This window comes from Asparagus officinalis, chromosome 2 (genome assembly GCF_001876935.1).
Source record: "Asparagus officinalis chromosome 2, Aspof.V1, whole genome shotgun sequence".
NCBI classification, from domain to species: Eukaryota; Viridiplantae; Streptophyta; class Magnoliopsida; order Asparagales; family Asparagaceae; genus Asparagus; species Asparagus officinalis.
The window spans coordinates 59,544,850-59,558,221 of record NC_033795.1 but is presented as its reverse complement, the minus strand read 5'-3'; the positions used below and the strand labels follow the sequence as shown (position 1 = coordinate 59,558,221).

At 43.1% G+C, this 13,372-nt stretch overlaps 2 protein-coding genes across 2 annotated transcripts; both read right to left on the bottom strand.

Annotated features, from left to right (window-relative positions):
• LOC109831228 lies at positions 4,132-6,707 on the bottom strand. The gene is made up of 5 exons (XM_020398564.1): positions 5,150-6,707; positions 4,994-5,053; positions 4,736-4,921; positions 4,585-4,641; positions 4,132-4,325 (listed from the first exon to the last, which is right to left on the bottom strand). Exons 1-5 carry the CDS (start codon positions 5,385-5,387, stop codon positions 4,132-4,134), a joined length of 735 nt encoding a protein of 244 aa, XP_020254153.1. The 5' UTR covers positions 5,388-6,707.
• Positions 5,469-8,058, bottom strand: LOC109831226. The gene is made up of 6 exons (XM_020398563.1): positions 8,009-8,058; positions 7,259-7,912; positions 6,999-7,181; positions 6,742-6,930; positions 5,587-5,993; positions 5,469-5,489 (listed from the first exon to the last, which is right to left on the bottom strand). The coding sequence occupies exons 2-6, from the start codon at positions 7,368-7,370 to the stop codon at positions 5,469-5,471; spliced, it is 912 nt and encodes a 303-aa protein (XP_020254152.1). The 5' UTR covers positions 7,371-7,912; positions 8,009-8,058.

Here is a 13,372-nt window from a genome sequence, read left to right as displayed (position 1 = left end):
GCCAGATGGGCTTTACTCTTATCGCAATATGACTTGTACTTCAAACAGCAGAAATCTGTTAAAGGACGAGCTATTTGCGACCTTCTGGCAGAAAACCCTACGAAGGATGTAGTCGAATTGTACGACGACCTGCCAGATGAAACTCACGAAGTTAATACCACCTCACATCAACAAGTGTGGCAATTGTACTTCGATGGGGCTTCCCGATCAACCAACGTGGCAAGTGCACCCGGATGTTCTAAAATCTCCTCAGGAGTGGGGGTCGTTTTAGTTTCCCCGGAAAAGCACGTCTTGCCTAGAGCATATTCACTGACTGAACCATGCTCTAATAACGTGGCTGAATACAATGCATTAATAATCGGACTTAATTTCGCCAAAGAGCTGGGGGTCGAATACCTTGAAGCTTTTGGAGATTCTCAACTGGTGGTTAATCAAATACGAGGAGAGTATGAAGTCAGAAATCGAGACCTGATTCCATACCACCAGGTGGCCATCGAAATAGCAAGCTCGTTTGAAGAATTTTTCATCGAGTACGTTCCGCGTCTCCAAAATACATACGCGGATGCATTGGCAGCATTGTCAGTATCCTTGGCTCAACCTCCCGAAACAGAGCAATTAATTACAGTGAGGACTCATCAGCTTATTGTTCCAATCTACGATTCGAATGCTAAAGAGGTATACTCAACTGGAGTTGAACCCGAAGTTCGAGATTGGCGTTTTCCTATTATTGACTACGTCTTACATGGTATATTACCTGAAGATGTAAGAGAAAGGGAATCGATTCGGCGAAGAGCGCCGAGATTTTATTACAATGCCACATCGCAAACGTTGTATCGACGAGCTTATGATGGTCTTTTACTTCGTTGTCTATCCAGTAAAGAAGCGGAACAAGCACTCAAAGAGGCACATAATGGGATATGCGGTGCACATCAGCCCGGTCCTAAACTCTGCGACCGACTTAGGAGAATCGGATATTATTGGCCAACTATGGTGAAAGACGCAGTCGATTACGCACGACAATGTGTAGTGTGTCAATTGCATGCAAATTATATGCACATACCCCCTGAATATCTGCATCCTTCGGCGACATCGTGGCCGTTTGAAACTTGGGGAATGGATATAGTAGGTCCTATTTTTCCACCTTCGGTTAAAGGGGACCGTTTCATTCTGGCAATCACCGATTATTTCTCGAAATGGGCAGAAGCAGTTCCACTTAGAGAAGTAAAGACGACCAATGTCATCAAATTTATCAAACACCATATCATATATCGGTACGGTGTGCCAAGGCGAATAGTGCACGACAACGGTCCTCAGTTCGTGAGCAACGCATTCATCAAGTTCTGCGGTAAATTCGGGATTAAAGACGTTTCGTCGACTGCTTATAATCCTACAGCTAACGGATTGGCCGAAGCTTTTAACAAGACTATCATCAAAATCCTGGCAAAATTGGTGAAAACCAATAAGCGAGATTGGGATGACAAACTCGGCGAAGCTCTCTGGGCTTATCGTACGACCGTCCGCACGCCTACCGGAGCCACCCCGTATGCTTTAACGTATGGGTGTGAAGCCGTTCTTCCATTGGAAGTGCAGATTCCTTCTCTCCGTATCGCTCTCGTAACGGGAATGACGACGGAAGAACATCATCAGAAACGTCTCGAGGAATTAGAGATGTTAGATGAGAAACGCTTGGAAGCTCAACAACAAATCGAGTTTTATCAAGCTAGAATTTCTCGGGCTTTCGATAAAAAGGTCCGACGACGAAGCTTTAAAGAAGGAGATCTAGTTCTCGCCGTTCGAAGACCTATGATTCTCACTTCTAAGAAGAAAGGCAAATTTGAACCTAAATGGGAAGGACCGTTTGTGATAGAAACAGTCTATTCGAACGGTGCATATCGCCTGGTTACCCAAGATGGCAACAAATTGATGATGCCAATAAATGGGAAGTTCCTGAAAAAATATTATCCGTAATATATTCAGGATAACCTGTGTAAAGCGGGAAGTTCCTAGAGAATCCTATATAGGATATTTCAGGATAACCCGAGATCAGTTCACTATTTTAAATGAGAAGCTGGTCATTTGAATAATTCATTGTTCTTTTACAACTTTTGTTGAGATGAGATTTAATGATAGTTAATCTTTCCTCAGCAAAACCTTGTAATATAATCATGGAAGATGAGATTTGATGATTTGTAATCTCACGCTATGAAACCCCCATCGGTCGGATTGATCAACGATCATCAGTATGTATCAGTCGACAGATTATTTCGTGTCAAATTCTTATGTTTAAAATCAAAATTTCCCACCGATTAGTTTGTGCAAATCAACAAACTCATTGTTATTTGCACCCTACTCCTATTCCTCACTTGGTCAAACCTTTAAACAGTTAGGACCAAAGCCAAAATCCCCTCTCGATTCGTTCCATGAACGAGAGGTCCACAAATTGAGCGATCAAACCTTCCTACAGTTAGGATCGTCTCAAAATTCCCACTTGGTCAAACCTTACTACAGTTAGGACCACAACCAAAATCTCCTTTCGATTCATTTTTGCGAACGAAAGGTTTACTTTTGAATTGAGTAATCAAACCTTATGACAGTTAGGGTTATTCAAACCAACCTATTTTCTCTAAGTGGAGATTCCACTGTGAGTTTCCTTTTCATCAGGAGATAGAATATAAAATTCTCCCTCTCCGATTCTGGGTTTATCTCTACCAACAAACAAGAGACCAGGAGATAGAATATAAAATTCTTCCTCTCCGATTCTGGGTTCATCTCTACCAACAAACAAGAGACCAGGAGATAGAATATAAAATTCTTCCTCTCCGAGTATGGGTTTATCTCTACCAACAAACAAGAGATTGAGAAATGGAATATACAATTCTTTTTCTCTCCGATTTTGGGTTCGTTGTCCTATATAGGAAATGCAACCTATTCACACTTTGAAATCCATGTTGTTCACACATGGGGGATGTTATCTCTATCCCTTATTAGAGATAAGCCTACATCTAACACATGTAGCCTACATATTCAACAGTGTAGTTCAAAGTCTAAAAGAGTTTAATTCTTTTAGCGCAACGTTATATGTGAAACGGACTTAGATAATTCACATACTAGCCCGATTCAAACGGTAATCGGTAAAGGTATATCAAATCCGTTGATGGCTGAGGATTTGCCAAAAATCCTATAAGTATTATGGTTATTTATTCTAAATAAGAATGAGTAATCATAATAAAAAACCTCAATGAGCAAAAAGATTCAATATAATGAGCAAAAAGGTTCACTATATTGACCAAGAATTTTCAAACAAAGCTACAAACAAAAATATAATGTTCTCCGATTACAAGAGTTTATATTGACTAATTTGATTTTCAAGTTTTGACAGCTCTAACGCATAAGTCTGTTCAAGCTCAGCCGTCAATTTAATTTTGAAAGCTTCTTCATCAACACTTTGAAGCGCGGCGACCTCTTGTTCCTTTTCAGCAATTATTTTATCTTGAAAGTTCAGTTGCTGTAACAGGTCTTCCTCAACATGAATTTCCTGCGTCAACTCAGACTCCAAGACATCAAGAGCATCCTTGGCCATTGCAAGTTCCTCCTCTAAGCGAGCTATTTCCGCTCGACTCGATTTTATATCTCGGCGTAGGTTGACCTTGGCTTGTGTCCTTTTGCCAATATTCACCCTAAGCTGATGACTGTGGGCTCTTAACTGTTGGAGTTCGGAGTTGGCAGATTCTTGAGAATCACGCCACGCTTGCAGCCTGGATTCCATATGAGAAGCGATGTAAAAAGGTACGCCTTTGGTGCGAAGAGTTTGCAGAAGTTCAATATGTTGCCTCAAATCAACCAAATAAGCGGTGACTGAATCGGCTAAGTCGTTATACCCTTCCTCTCTGAACCCTGATATAAAACGCTCAAAAGATTTTTTATAATTCTCAAAATACGATCTTTTGAAGAGAATGCGATCGACCATAGAGTTCAAAAAGGAGATGAAGCCTTGGAGATTAGAGCAGATAACAGACTTGTCCGGATCGTCATCAACCAATAACGCTTGGATTTGAGTTGATAATGATGAAGGAACTGCGAGAAAGTCAAATAAGTCAGTACAGTATATATATATGCATACAAGACAACAAACTAAAGCATACCAAATTCGACGGAAGAACCTTCAGCATGACTTGGTTCGCTCAAGGATGATAATCTGGATTCCTGAACAGTCAAGATTGGTTCAGGAATGGTAGCTGTTGATGCACCCGCTACATCAGGGACTTTTTCAACTAAAGTCTCAGAGGACGGCGGGTCCAAACTAAGAGACTCTTTAAGAGGAGATTCTACAAACAGGAGGATTACAATGAGCATAATGATAATCCGAGCTTGAAACAAACGATAAATGAAACTCACCAATTCTAGTCACAACATCGGCCGATGTACCAACTTCTTCAGTTGGTCTCGCTTTTGTTGCAACTGGACTAATCTGGGGAGTGACAGTGACTTCTATCATCATGGGGTCCATAGGAGTAGAAGGTTGAGGTTCAAGAACTGATGATTGCAAATCAACCTCAGTTCCTGCCCATGGCACGAGTTCACTACCCTCCGGTTGTTCAGATGTTTCGGTGATGATAGTAGTATCAGTTCCAGTAACTGGTCCTATAATTCAAATACTTATATGGTTAATCAAGTTAAAATATATATGTATGCATATATGGAGTTTACAGAATAAAGGTCTTACTTTCAGAAGGACCTGCTTCTGTTGAACCGACTCCAACACTGGATTCCGTGGCTGCACCAGGAGTTTTCCCCGATAATAAGTCGGAGATATACTCATGGTCGCCTTCAGAGAGATTGAAATCGAGGTGATGTTCATTGAATTCCTCGACCTCTGTTGTATGCGTGGTCTCTCCTCCAACAGATTCGTGCATTGTGACATCTACAAAATGTGTTGAGTCGTAAATGACACATAAATTTAGACGAATTTGCTCAAAAAGACAATTAATTTTACCTTCGTTGGTCGGGGCTGATTCGAGAGCTCCACTACTGGTACCTGCTTCTTTTAATTTGACTAAAAGGAGAGAAAGCGCACAGGTCATTAGAGGAGGCACACGGTCCGACTCATTCATTTCTCGGATTTCTCTTCCGAGAGGAGAAAGATCAGTACCTGTGTCCGCAGCTGATGGATCAACGTCAGGAGTGGGTGGAACATCAGCCGATCCTTCCTTCAGAGCATCATGCATTTGTTGGACGAAGCTTGTTTCCTCAATTTCCATACCTCCGGGAGAAGCAGCATCAGCTGGCAATTCTCCTTCCTCTCGACTCCCTGCAGAAGTTGAACATGAAATAAGTTTGAACATCAAAAAAGTGTAAAAGCTATAAAAACAAATCGCTACCTTGTTCATCAGAAGAAACACTACGACCGGATGTCTCTTCTACAGCAGGAAGATGAACGCGCGGTTTAGAAACAGCTTTCTTCTGTTTCTTCAGAGGGCGTGCACCAGAACCTTCATGACGATGTTTGGTGCGTAACTCAGCTCGGGGAGAAACTTGAGTTTGAGCTTGAGTAGAAGTTCGAGATATTTGCCGACGAATGAGAGGCACCATATCCTCTTCATCCTCTTCGTCGCAACTAAGAACTTCTACCGTCATCCGGTTAGGATGTTCCATGACGACTCTTTCCTTACGTTTCTTTGGAGCAGCTTGTGGTTGGGTCGGAGCGACAGAAGGCCTTACAAGTCCTCTATCAAAGAATGAATCGGGAAGGCCAGATACTTCCTCAGAACTTGATTCATTCTCGTCTTCCCCTTCTGAAGTTTCGGTTGCTTCACTATCAAACTCCTCTTCACTATCAACTGGGAGAGCCGGTTCCTTTCCTTTCCTTGATGATTCAGCAGCCTCTTTTCCTCGAGGCGACATCACAGCTTCACGAGGCGGTTCTGTTGCTTGTCGTGGAGCTATTTCCTCCTCTGAGTCTGATATCCTCCTACGTCGAGTGGCAATATTGGTGGCTATCAGCCATTTGCAAAAGAGGAAAGTCATCCGTAGAGGCGGCGTCTCTAAGGGGAGATCAAATTCAACATTGGTGCAGCCGGCAATGCTCCAAAACCAAGCTCTCGCCCCGTCGATAAGTCCACCTCGAAAGCTGAGGTGACGATTCGGGTTGCCGATGTATATCTGATCATACCCGAACTGACGGGCGAATCGACATGGAAGATAGGGTTCGATGTGGCAAACATCCCTTATCCTGAACAACAGATATCCAGGTCGAATATTCATCAACCATCTGAAGCACCCGACATCCAAGATGGTACGATTCTGCCTTGGGTCTTCAGCATCCACTAAGGTAGTGTTGTAAGTACCGGAGAACTGAGGGAAGCAAGGAAAAAATTCCCAACATTTGTGAATTTTAAACTGCCTCGTTATGTCCGGCTCTCGATGTTTGCTCCATTTGCAATTCTCGAGATTTTGCAACAGAGGGACACTGAGATCTACCGTATCAGGAGCCTCCATTAAATCTGGTCGATGAAGTACCAACCAGGCCATTAAGTAAGTATAGGGCAGCTCCAGCTTCGGAACGGACAGGCTGGCGGAAGGTTTCTTTTTCTCCTGGGTAAATGCGGAGATTAGTTGCCGCAATCCACTATGAATATCGGCCACCATAGCGGGAAGCAAAGATAATTTGCGACCTGTAGCCAGCTGGACGGCCGGATACAACACTTCCATTGGCATCGCATCTGCGGATTGATGGGGAACTACACATCTCTTTAACCATAAGGTCAAGAGGTTTCTTAAAACTCTCAAATCGCGATCCTTTGGAGAGAATACGATCAACCATAGAATTCAAAAAGGAGATGAAGCCGTCGAGATCAGAGCAAATGCCGGCTTTATCCGGATCCTCGTCTGCTAACAAAGCTCGGATGCGATCTGATAATGATGATGAAGGAACTGCGATGAAGGCAAATAGGTCAGTACAGGACATATATATACATACAAAACAACAAACTAAGACATACCAAGTTCGATGGAAGAACCTTCAGCATGACTTAGTTCACCCGAGGATGGTAACCTGATTTCCGGAACAACCAAGGTTGATTCAGGAATGGTAGCTGTTGATGCACCCGCTACATCAGAGGCTTTTTCAATTAAAGCTTCAGAAGACGGCGGGTCCAAGCTAAGAGGCTCTTTAAGAGTTGATTCTACAAACGAAGGAGTTACAATGAGCATAATGAGATGTTAACCCAAAATTTGAAACAAAATTATGGGTAAAATGTACCAGCAATAGGCATAACATCAGCCGACGTACCAACGCCTTCAGTTGGTCTCGCTTTTGTTGCGACCGGACTAATCTGGGGAGTGACAGTGACTTCTATCATCATAGGGTCCATAGGAGTAGAAGGTTGAGGCTCAAGAACTGATGATTGCAAATCAACCTCAGTTCCTGCCCATGGCACGAGTTCGCTACCCTCTGGCCGATCAGACGTTCCAGTGATTATAGTAGTATCAGCTCCAGCAGTTGGTCCTATAATTCAGACACTTATATGATTAATCAAGTCAAAATATATACGTATATATATATGTGGAGTTCACAGAACCAAAGTCTTACTCTCAGAAGGACCGGCTTCCGTTGAACCAATTCCAACATCTGAGCCGATAGTTGCATCAGAGGCTTTCTCTAACAGAGAATCAAGGATTTGTTGATGGTCGTCCTCTGAGATATTAAAGTCGAAATTATTAAAATCATCGACTTTGGTGGCATGGGTAGCTTCTCCTTCAATAGGCTCGTGCATCGGGATGTCTAAAGAACATGAGGAACCATAAATAACATGTAAATTTAGACGAATCTGCCCAAGACAAAGATCGATTTTACCTTCATTGGTCGGGGCTGATTCGAGAGCTCCACTACTGGTACCTGCTTCTTTTAATTTGACTAAAAGGAGAGAAAGCGCACAGGTCATTAGAGGAGGCACACGGTCCGACTCATTCATTTCTCGGATTTCTCTTCCGAGAGGAGAAAGATCAGTACCTGTGTCCGCAGCTGATGGATCAACGTCAGGAGTTGGTGGAACATCAGCCGATCCTTCCTTCGGAGCATCATGCATTTGTTGGACGAAGTTTGTTTCCTCAATTTCCATACCTCCGGGAGAAGCAGCATCAGCTGGCAATTCTCCTTCCTCTCGACTCCCTGCAGAAGTTGAACATGAAATAAGTTTGAACATCAAAAAAGTGTAAAAGCTATAAAAACAAATTGCTACCTTGCTCATCAGAAGAGGCACTACGACCAGACGCCTCTTCTACAGCAGGAAGATGAACGCGCGGTTTAGAAACAGCTTTCTTCTGTTTCTTCAGAGGGCGTGCATCAGAACCTTCATGACGATGTTTGGTGCGTAACTCAGCTCGGGGAGAAACTTGAGTTTGAGCTTGAGTAGAAGTTCGAGATATTTGCCGACGAATGAGAGGCACCATATCCTCTTCATCCTCTTCGTCGCAACTAAGAACTTCTACCGTCATCCGGTTAGGATGTTCCATGACGACTCTTTCCTTACGTTTCTTTGGAGCAGCTTGTGGTTGGGTCGGAGCGACAGAAGGCCTTACAAGTCCTCTATCAAAGAATGAATCGGGAAGGCCAGATACTTCCTCAGAACTTGATTCATTCTCGTCTTCCCCTTCTGAAGTTTCGGTTGCTTCACTATCAAACTCCTCTTCACTATCAGCTGGGAGAGCCGGTTCCTTTCCTTTCCTTGATGATTCAGCAGCCTCTTTTCCTCGAGGCGACATCACAGCTTCGCGAGGCAGTTCTGCTGCTTGCCGGGGAGCTATTTCTTCCTCCGAGTCTGATATCCTTCTACGTCGAGTGGCAATATTGGTGGCTATCAGCCATTTGCAAAAGAGGAAAGTCATCCGTAGAGGCGGCGTCTCTAAGGGGAGATCAAATTCAACATTGGTGCAGCCGGCAATGCTCCAAAACCAAGCTCTCGCCCCGTCGATAAGTCCACCTCGAAAGCTGAGGTGACGATTCGGGTTGCCGATGTATATCTGATCATACCCGAACTGACGGGCGAATCGACATGGAAGATAGGGTTCGATGTGGCAAACATCCCTTATCCTGAACCTTATCCTGAACAACAGATATCCGGGACGAATGTTCATCAACCATCTGAAGCACCCGACATCCAAGATGGTGCGATTCTGCCTCGGGTCTTCAGCATCTACTAAAGTAGTATTGTAGGTACCGGAGAACTGAGGGAAGCAGGGGAAGAATTCCCAACACTTGTGAATTTTAAACTGCCTCGTTATGTCGGGTTCTCGATGCCTGATCCATTTGCAATTCTCGAGACTCTGCAACAAAGGAATGCTAGAATTTGCCGTCTCAGGAGCTTCCATTAAATCTGGTCGATGAAGTACTAACCAGGTCATCAGATAAGTATAAGGTAGCTCCAGCTTCGGAACGGACAGACTGGCAGAGGGTTTCTTTTTCTCCTGAGTAAACACGGAGATTAATTGCCGTAATCCACTATGAATATCGGCCACCATAGCGGGAAGCAAAGATAATTTACGACCTGCAGCCAGCTGGACGGCCGAATACAACACTTCCATTGGCATCGCATCTGCGGATTGGTGGGGAACTACACATCTCTTTAACCATAAAGCTAGAAACCCCGCCAGCAGAGCAGTAGAGCTAATCGGAACACCAGCTTGCCACAGATAAGAGCGGAATTTAGTGCCGTGCAAAAATCCATCTTCTGAGCGCGAAGTATAAGAATGCGCGTTGGTTTTCTCTAACAAACGGTTAATTTCATCCGTACTCAAGGGAGACAATCCGCACACATCTGCCGAACGGACATCCAGATTCTTGAAGAGATAATCAGCGAATTGTTTTAAACTGACTTGAGGAGACTTCTTTCTGGCTTTGGGCTCCATCTCGGCCATGGCTATATGATAATGACAGGTCAATTCCCATAGAGTGTCATAGGTCGCAGTCGAGCTATCTTTCATCTTAATCAGCTGATTGGTGGTCGGAAAGAACTCTTGATATGGGACATCGCCCATAGGCAAAGCAGACACTTGCATCATTTCATGCAGTGGTAGTCCAAGTTCCCCGTTCTTGGTAAAGAATGTATTGGTGTCCGGGTTGTAGATCTCGAACAAACAAAGGAAATGACTTACACTGCTCTGCAAGCCATGCATGGTGGCACGAATCGGGACATCCAACCCTAATCCTGCTAATTCTCGCCCAAAACGTTTCAACACATATTGGGTCATCCTGGTCCACCACCACTTGTTCCCAGAATAATGGACCCATCCATAACACCTGAAAGTCTCTCTGGGCAATCTTTTTCCTGCTGCCGCTAACCGGTTCTTCACAGTGTTGGCTTGCACTATCTTTTCGTTCTGAGGAATATTGTCTTGTCCTAAGACACCCGGATGAAGTCCTCTCACATGAGCTCTTTCACTGGAACCTGGAGTTGCTTCCTTTCCAATGAAACCACAATGAATGTGCTCGTGGTTTTCGGTTAATTTCCAGAACATCTCTCGTCCAACTGATAGGTTCCTGAACATTAACAGTGAATGATCCCGAGGGATAAAAGGCAGATATAAGAATGATGATCCACTCTGGTGCAACCATTGCGCAGGCTGGCAGAAAGCAATCTTCGGATCTTTCACCGAATCACCAAACAAGAAATCCGGCTTCCTTATGCATTGATTCGAGTCTTGCTCCGAGATCAAGGGCGCATCTGTGATTAATCGTCGTAGAACACGACAACTACCTCGCTGGATTAATTCTCTATCATTTTCGCTATAATCAGATTTAAACTGGGGAGATGATGCAATTAACGGAATTCCCTCATAATAAGAATGGGTCATGCTACTCTGACCCGTAACCGCATCAGCATTAAAGATGGAGGAAGGGAATCAGACTGATAAAAGAGGCATACACATAAATTGTGTAAGTGTCATCCTAAAATTTTAGAGAAAAGTGGTATATCTCACTCTATAAGATATAGTCGTTATCTCATAACAGGTGTGACGATTTTCTATCCACCATATGTATAAAGGAGGTATGCGGGCATTATAACGGCATACCAAAACCTTTCAATACATATGGGATGATATAAAATCGCCCCTGTGTATTATGAAGTGTGTTTTGTCAAAGCAAAACAAACACTTTTAAGCGTCGATCCCCTCAAAGGAGGATACCGGCTCTTCTCGAAGGTACCTCAAAGGATACAAACGAGGATCTGCAAGCAAATATAGGAACATACATATGGAATTGACGAAATACAGTATTTAAATTCGTGAAAAGGTGAAAGAAATATACCTCCACGTGAGGGTGCAGCAGGGGCAGCCTCCTCAGGGCTCTGAACAGTCGGTCGGATTCCCTTTCCTCGAGCTCTACGCGGCGACATAATGAGCAAATGATCTACAAGGAGACCCAATGAAAAAAGTCAAGATTTTAAGCATGAAATCGACCAAAATGTCACAAAGTATGGCCGAAACAATGCATGCACAGTCCCAGTTGAAGAAAATCAAGGTTTTGAAGAAAAGAGGGAAATCAAACTTACCAAATCCAAGTGGAATCTCCCCAAACAAAGCCCAACCCAAATCAGAAACGAATAGGAGAAGAAGAGGTGAAAAACTGGTCGAAAATCGCTCGAAAATCACCCAAGAATCGCTCGAAAAATCGCCAAAATCCGACGTGAAAAACCCTAAAAAACCTAAGTTCGCGATTTTATACCCCCTGTCTCGCTGAGCGAGACAGCAAATACTGTCTCGCTGAGCGAGACAGCAAATACTGTCTCGCCCAGCGAGAATTTAAGATTTGGGCATTTGGAAAGTTAGTATTCAAATCTGGATTCAAATATAGTCCTCGTTTCCTTTTGGGGCCACGGCTTCAGCAATAATATACAATATTTTGTTGAGAGCTTATTTTCAATATAAATTCAGATCTAAATACATTAGTTTTGGATCCTTTGCATTTCAGTTTAGAAGACTTTTAGCTTGTTATTATTTTTTTATTATATGGATAATTTGTGTAGAAAATTTTGCATTAGGAAGTCTCAAGACTATCCCGTGTCTCGCAGTATAAAAGTGATGATATATTATGCTATCAAGAGCAAAGAACACCCCACCTAGTATTGTATATTTTTTGTCTACTTCTGTTTAAAAATATTAATCATTCTGATAGCCTAATTGAAATCAGTTCTATATTACAGGAATTGGTATTTTTTGGCAATAACTACTACTATTATTATGTGGATTCGAAAGCATAAAGTTGTTGACATTATTTATCAATTTAGCGAGACTCAAACTCACCAACCACAGTAGTTTAATGTCGTCTAATTGAGAAATGTTAATCAGAGGAACTATTTGAGTGTGTCTCGATGAAGGGTCTACATGTTTACACAATTATCTGTCTCCCCTTCTGTTGTTCCTTCCCTCTTTAATCTTCTGCTCTCTCTTTCTTTAAAACCCACCAGAGAAATAATATGAACCGATTATCTCTTTCATCCCTTAACTCATATTCTCAACCCAATCGAAACCCATCTCTCTACTGTAGGCGTCAAAAAATGCTAATAGATATCCCAAGCATAGAGAAGATCACTCAAAAATTCACAAGAAAGGATTTCATACTGTTTTGGAAAAATCAAAACAAGTATGAACTGTCTCGCCAGCGAGACAGTCTTTGCTGTCTCGCCAGCGAGACAGTCTTTGCTGTCTCGCCAGCGAGACAGTCTTTGCTGTCTCGCCAGCGAGACAGTGTTGAAATAGTCAAAACTACATTTGTAACTGCCCTACACGTGTCCATTAACTGCCAAGGGACGTGGGAAACATCATGGGCGAAAATCACGTGGATAACTGCCAAAATAACGGAGTTTGAAACGTGAGAGAATAGTTACAGCGAGAAACTGCCATTTTCCGAGACAGCATTTACTGTCTCGCTGAGCGAGACAGCAAATTTACTGTCTCGCGGGTCGAGACAGCAAACGCTGTCTCGCCCAGCGAGACAGTAAACACTGTCTCGCCGTACTGACTTCTTCGATTGTTAAGTTTTTGCAGTTACTGACCCTTGAGGCTATAAATACCCCCCTAGGGTCACTTCTGACGAGGATCGAGCATTTGTTAGAGCATTCCAGAGCAGAGAGAGAGCAGATTTGAGTTCTTTTCTTGCAACGCCTTGAAATTAAGCTTCGACTTGATTTTAAGAAGAACGACTATCTTACTTCGATAAGATATCGTTTCAATTTCTACTTCGATAACGAAGTTAGAATCATAAGCCCCCTCTTCACGATCTGTGAATCGGCGGTCCACGAACCAAAGCGTTCCCGGCACAGGCAAAGTCCCACTAAAACAAGAATTGATAGACGATTTTCGTGTTTGTTTCTCAAGA

What these genes read in the sequence shown, in the direction of transcription:
- LOC109831228 (XM_020398564.1), bottom strand. Translation starts at nt 5,387, where the DNA reads ATGAACAAGGTAGCGATTTGTTTTTATAGCTTTTACACTTTTTTGATG. An exon ending in TCCATCAGCTGCGGACACAG is followed by an intron (nt 5,054 to 5,149) that starts GTACTGATCTTT and finishes CTCTCCTTTTAG; the next exon opens with TCAAATTAAAAGAAGCAGGT. An exon ending in AACATCTGAACAACCGGAGG is followed by an intron (nt 4,326 to 4,584) that starts GTAGTGAACTCG and finishes TCCTGTTTGTAG; the next exon opens with AATCTCCTCTTAAAGAGTCT.
- LOC109831226 (XM_020398563.1), bottom strand. Translation starts at nt 7,370, where the DNA reads ATGGACCCTATGATGATAGAAGTCACTGTCACTCCCCAGATTAGTCCG. An exon ending in AGGTTCTTCCATCGAACTTG is followed by an intron (nt 6,931 to 6,998) that starts GTATGTCTTAGT and finishes CCTTCATCGCAG; the next exon opens with TTCCTTCATCATCATTATCA. An exon ending in AAGAGGATGAAGAGGATATG is followed by an intron (nt 5,490 to 5,586) that starts GTGCCTCTCATT and finishes ATCGTCATGAAG; the next exon opens with GTTCTGGTGCACGCCCTCTG.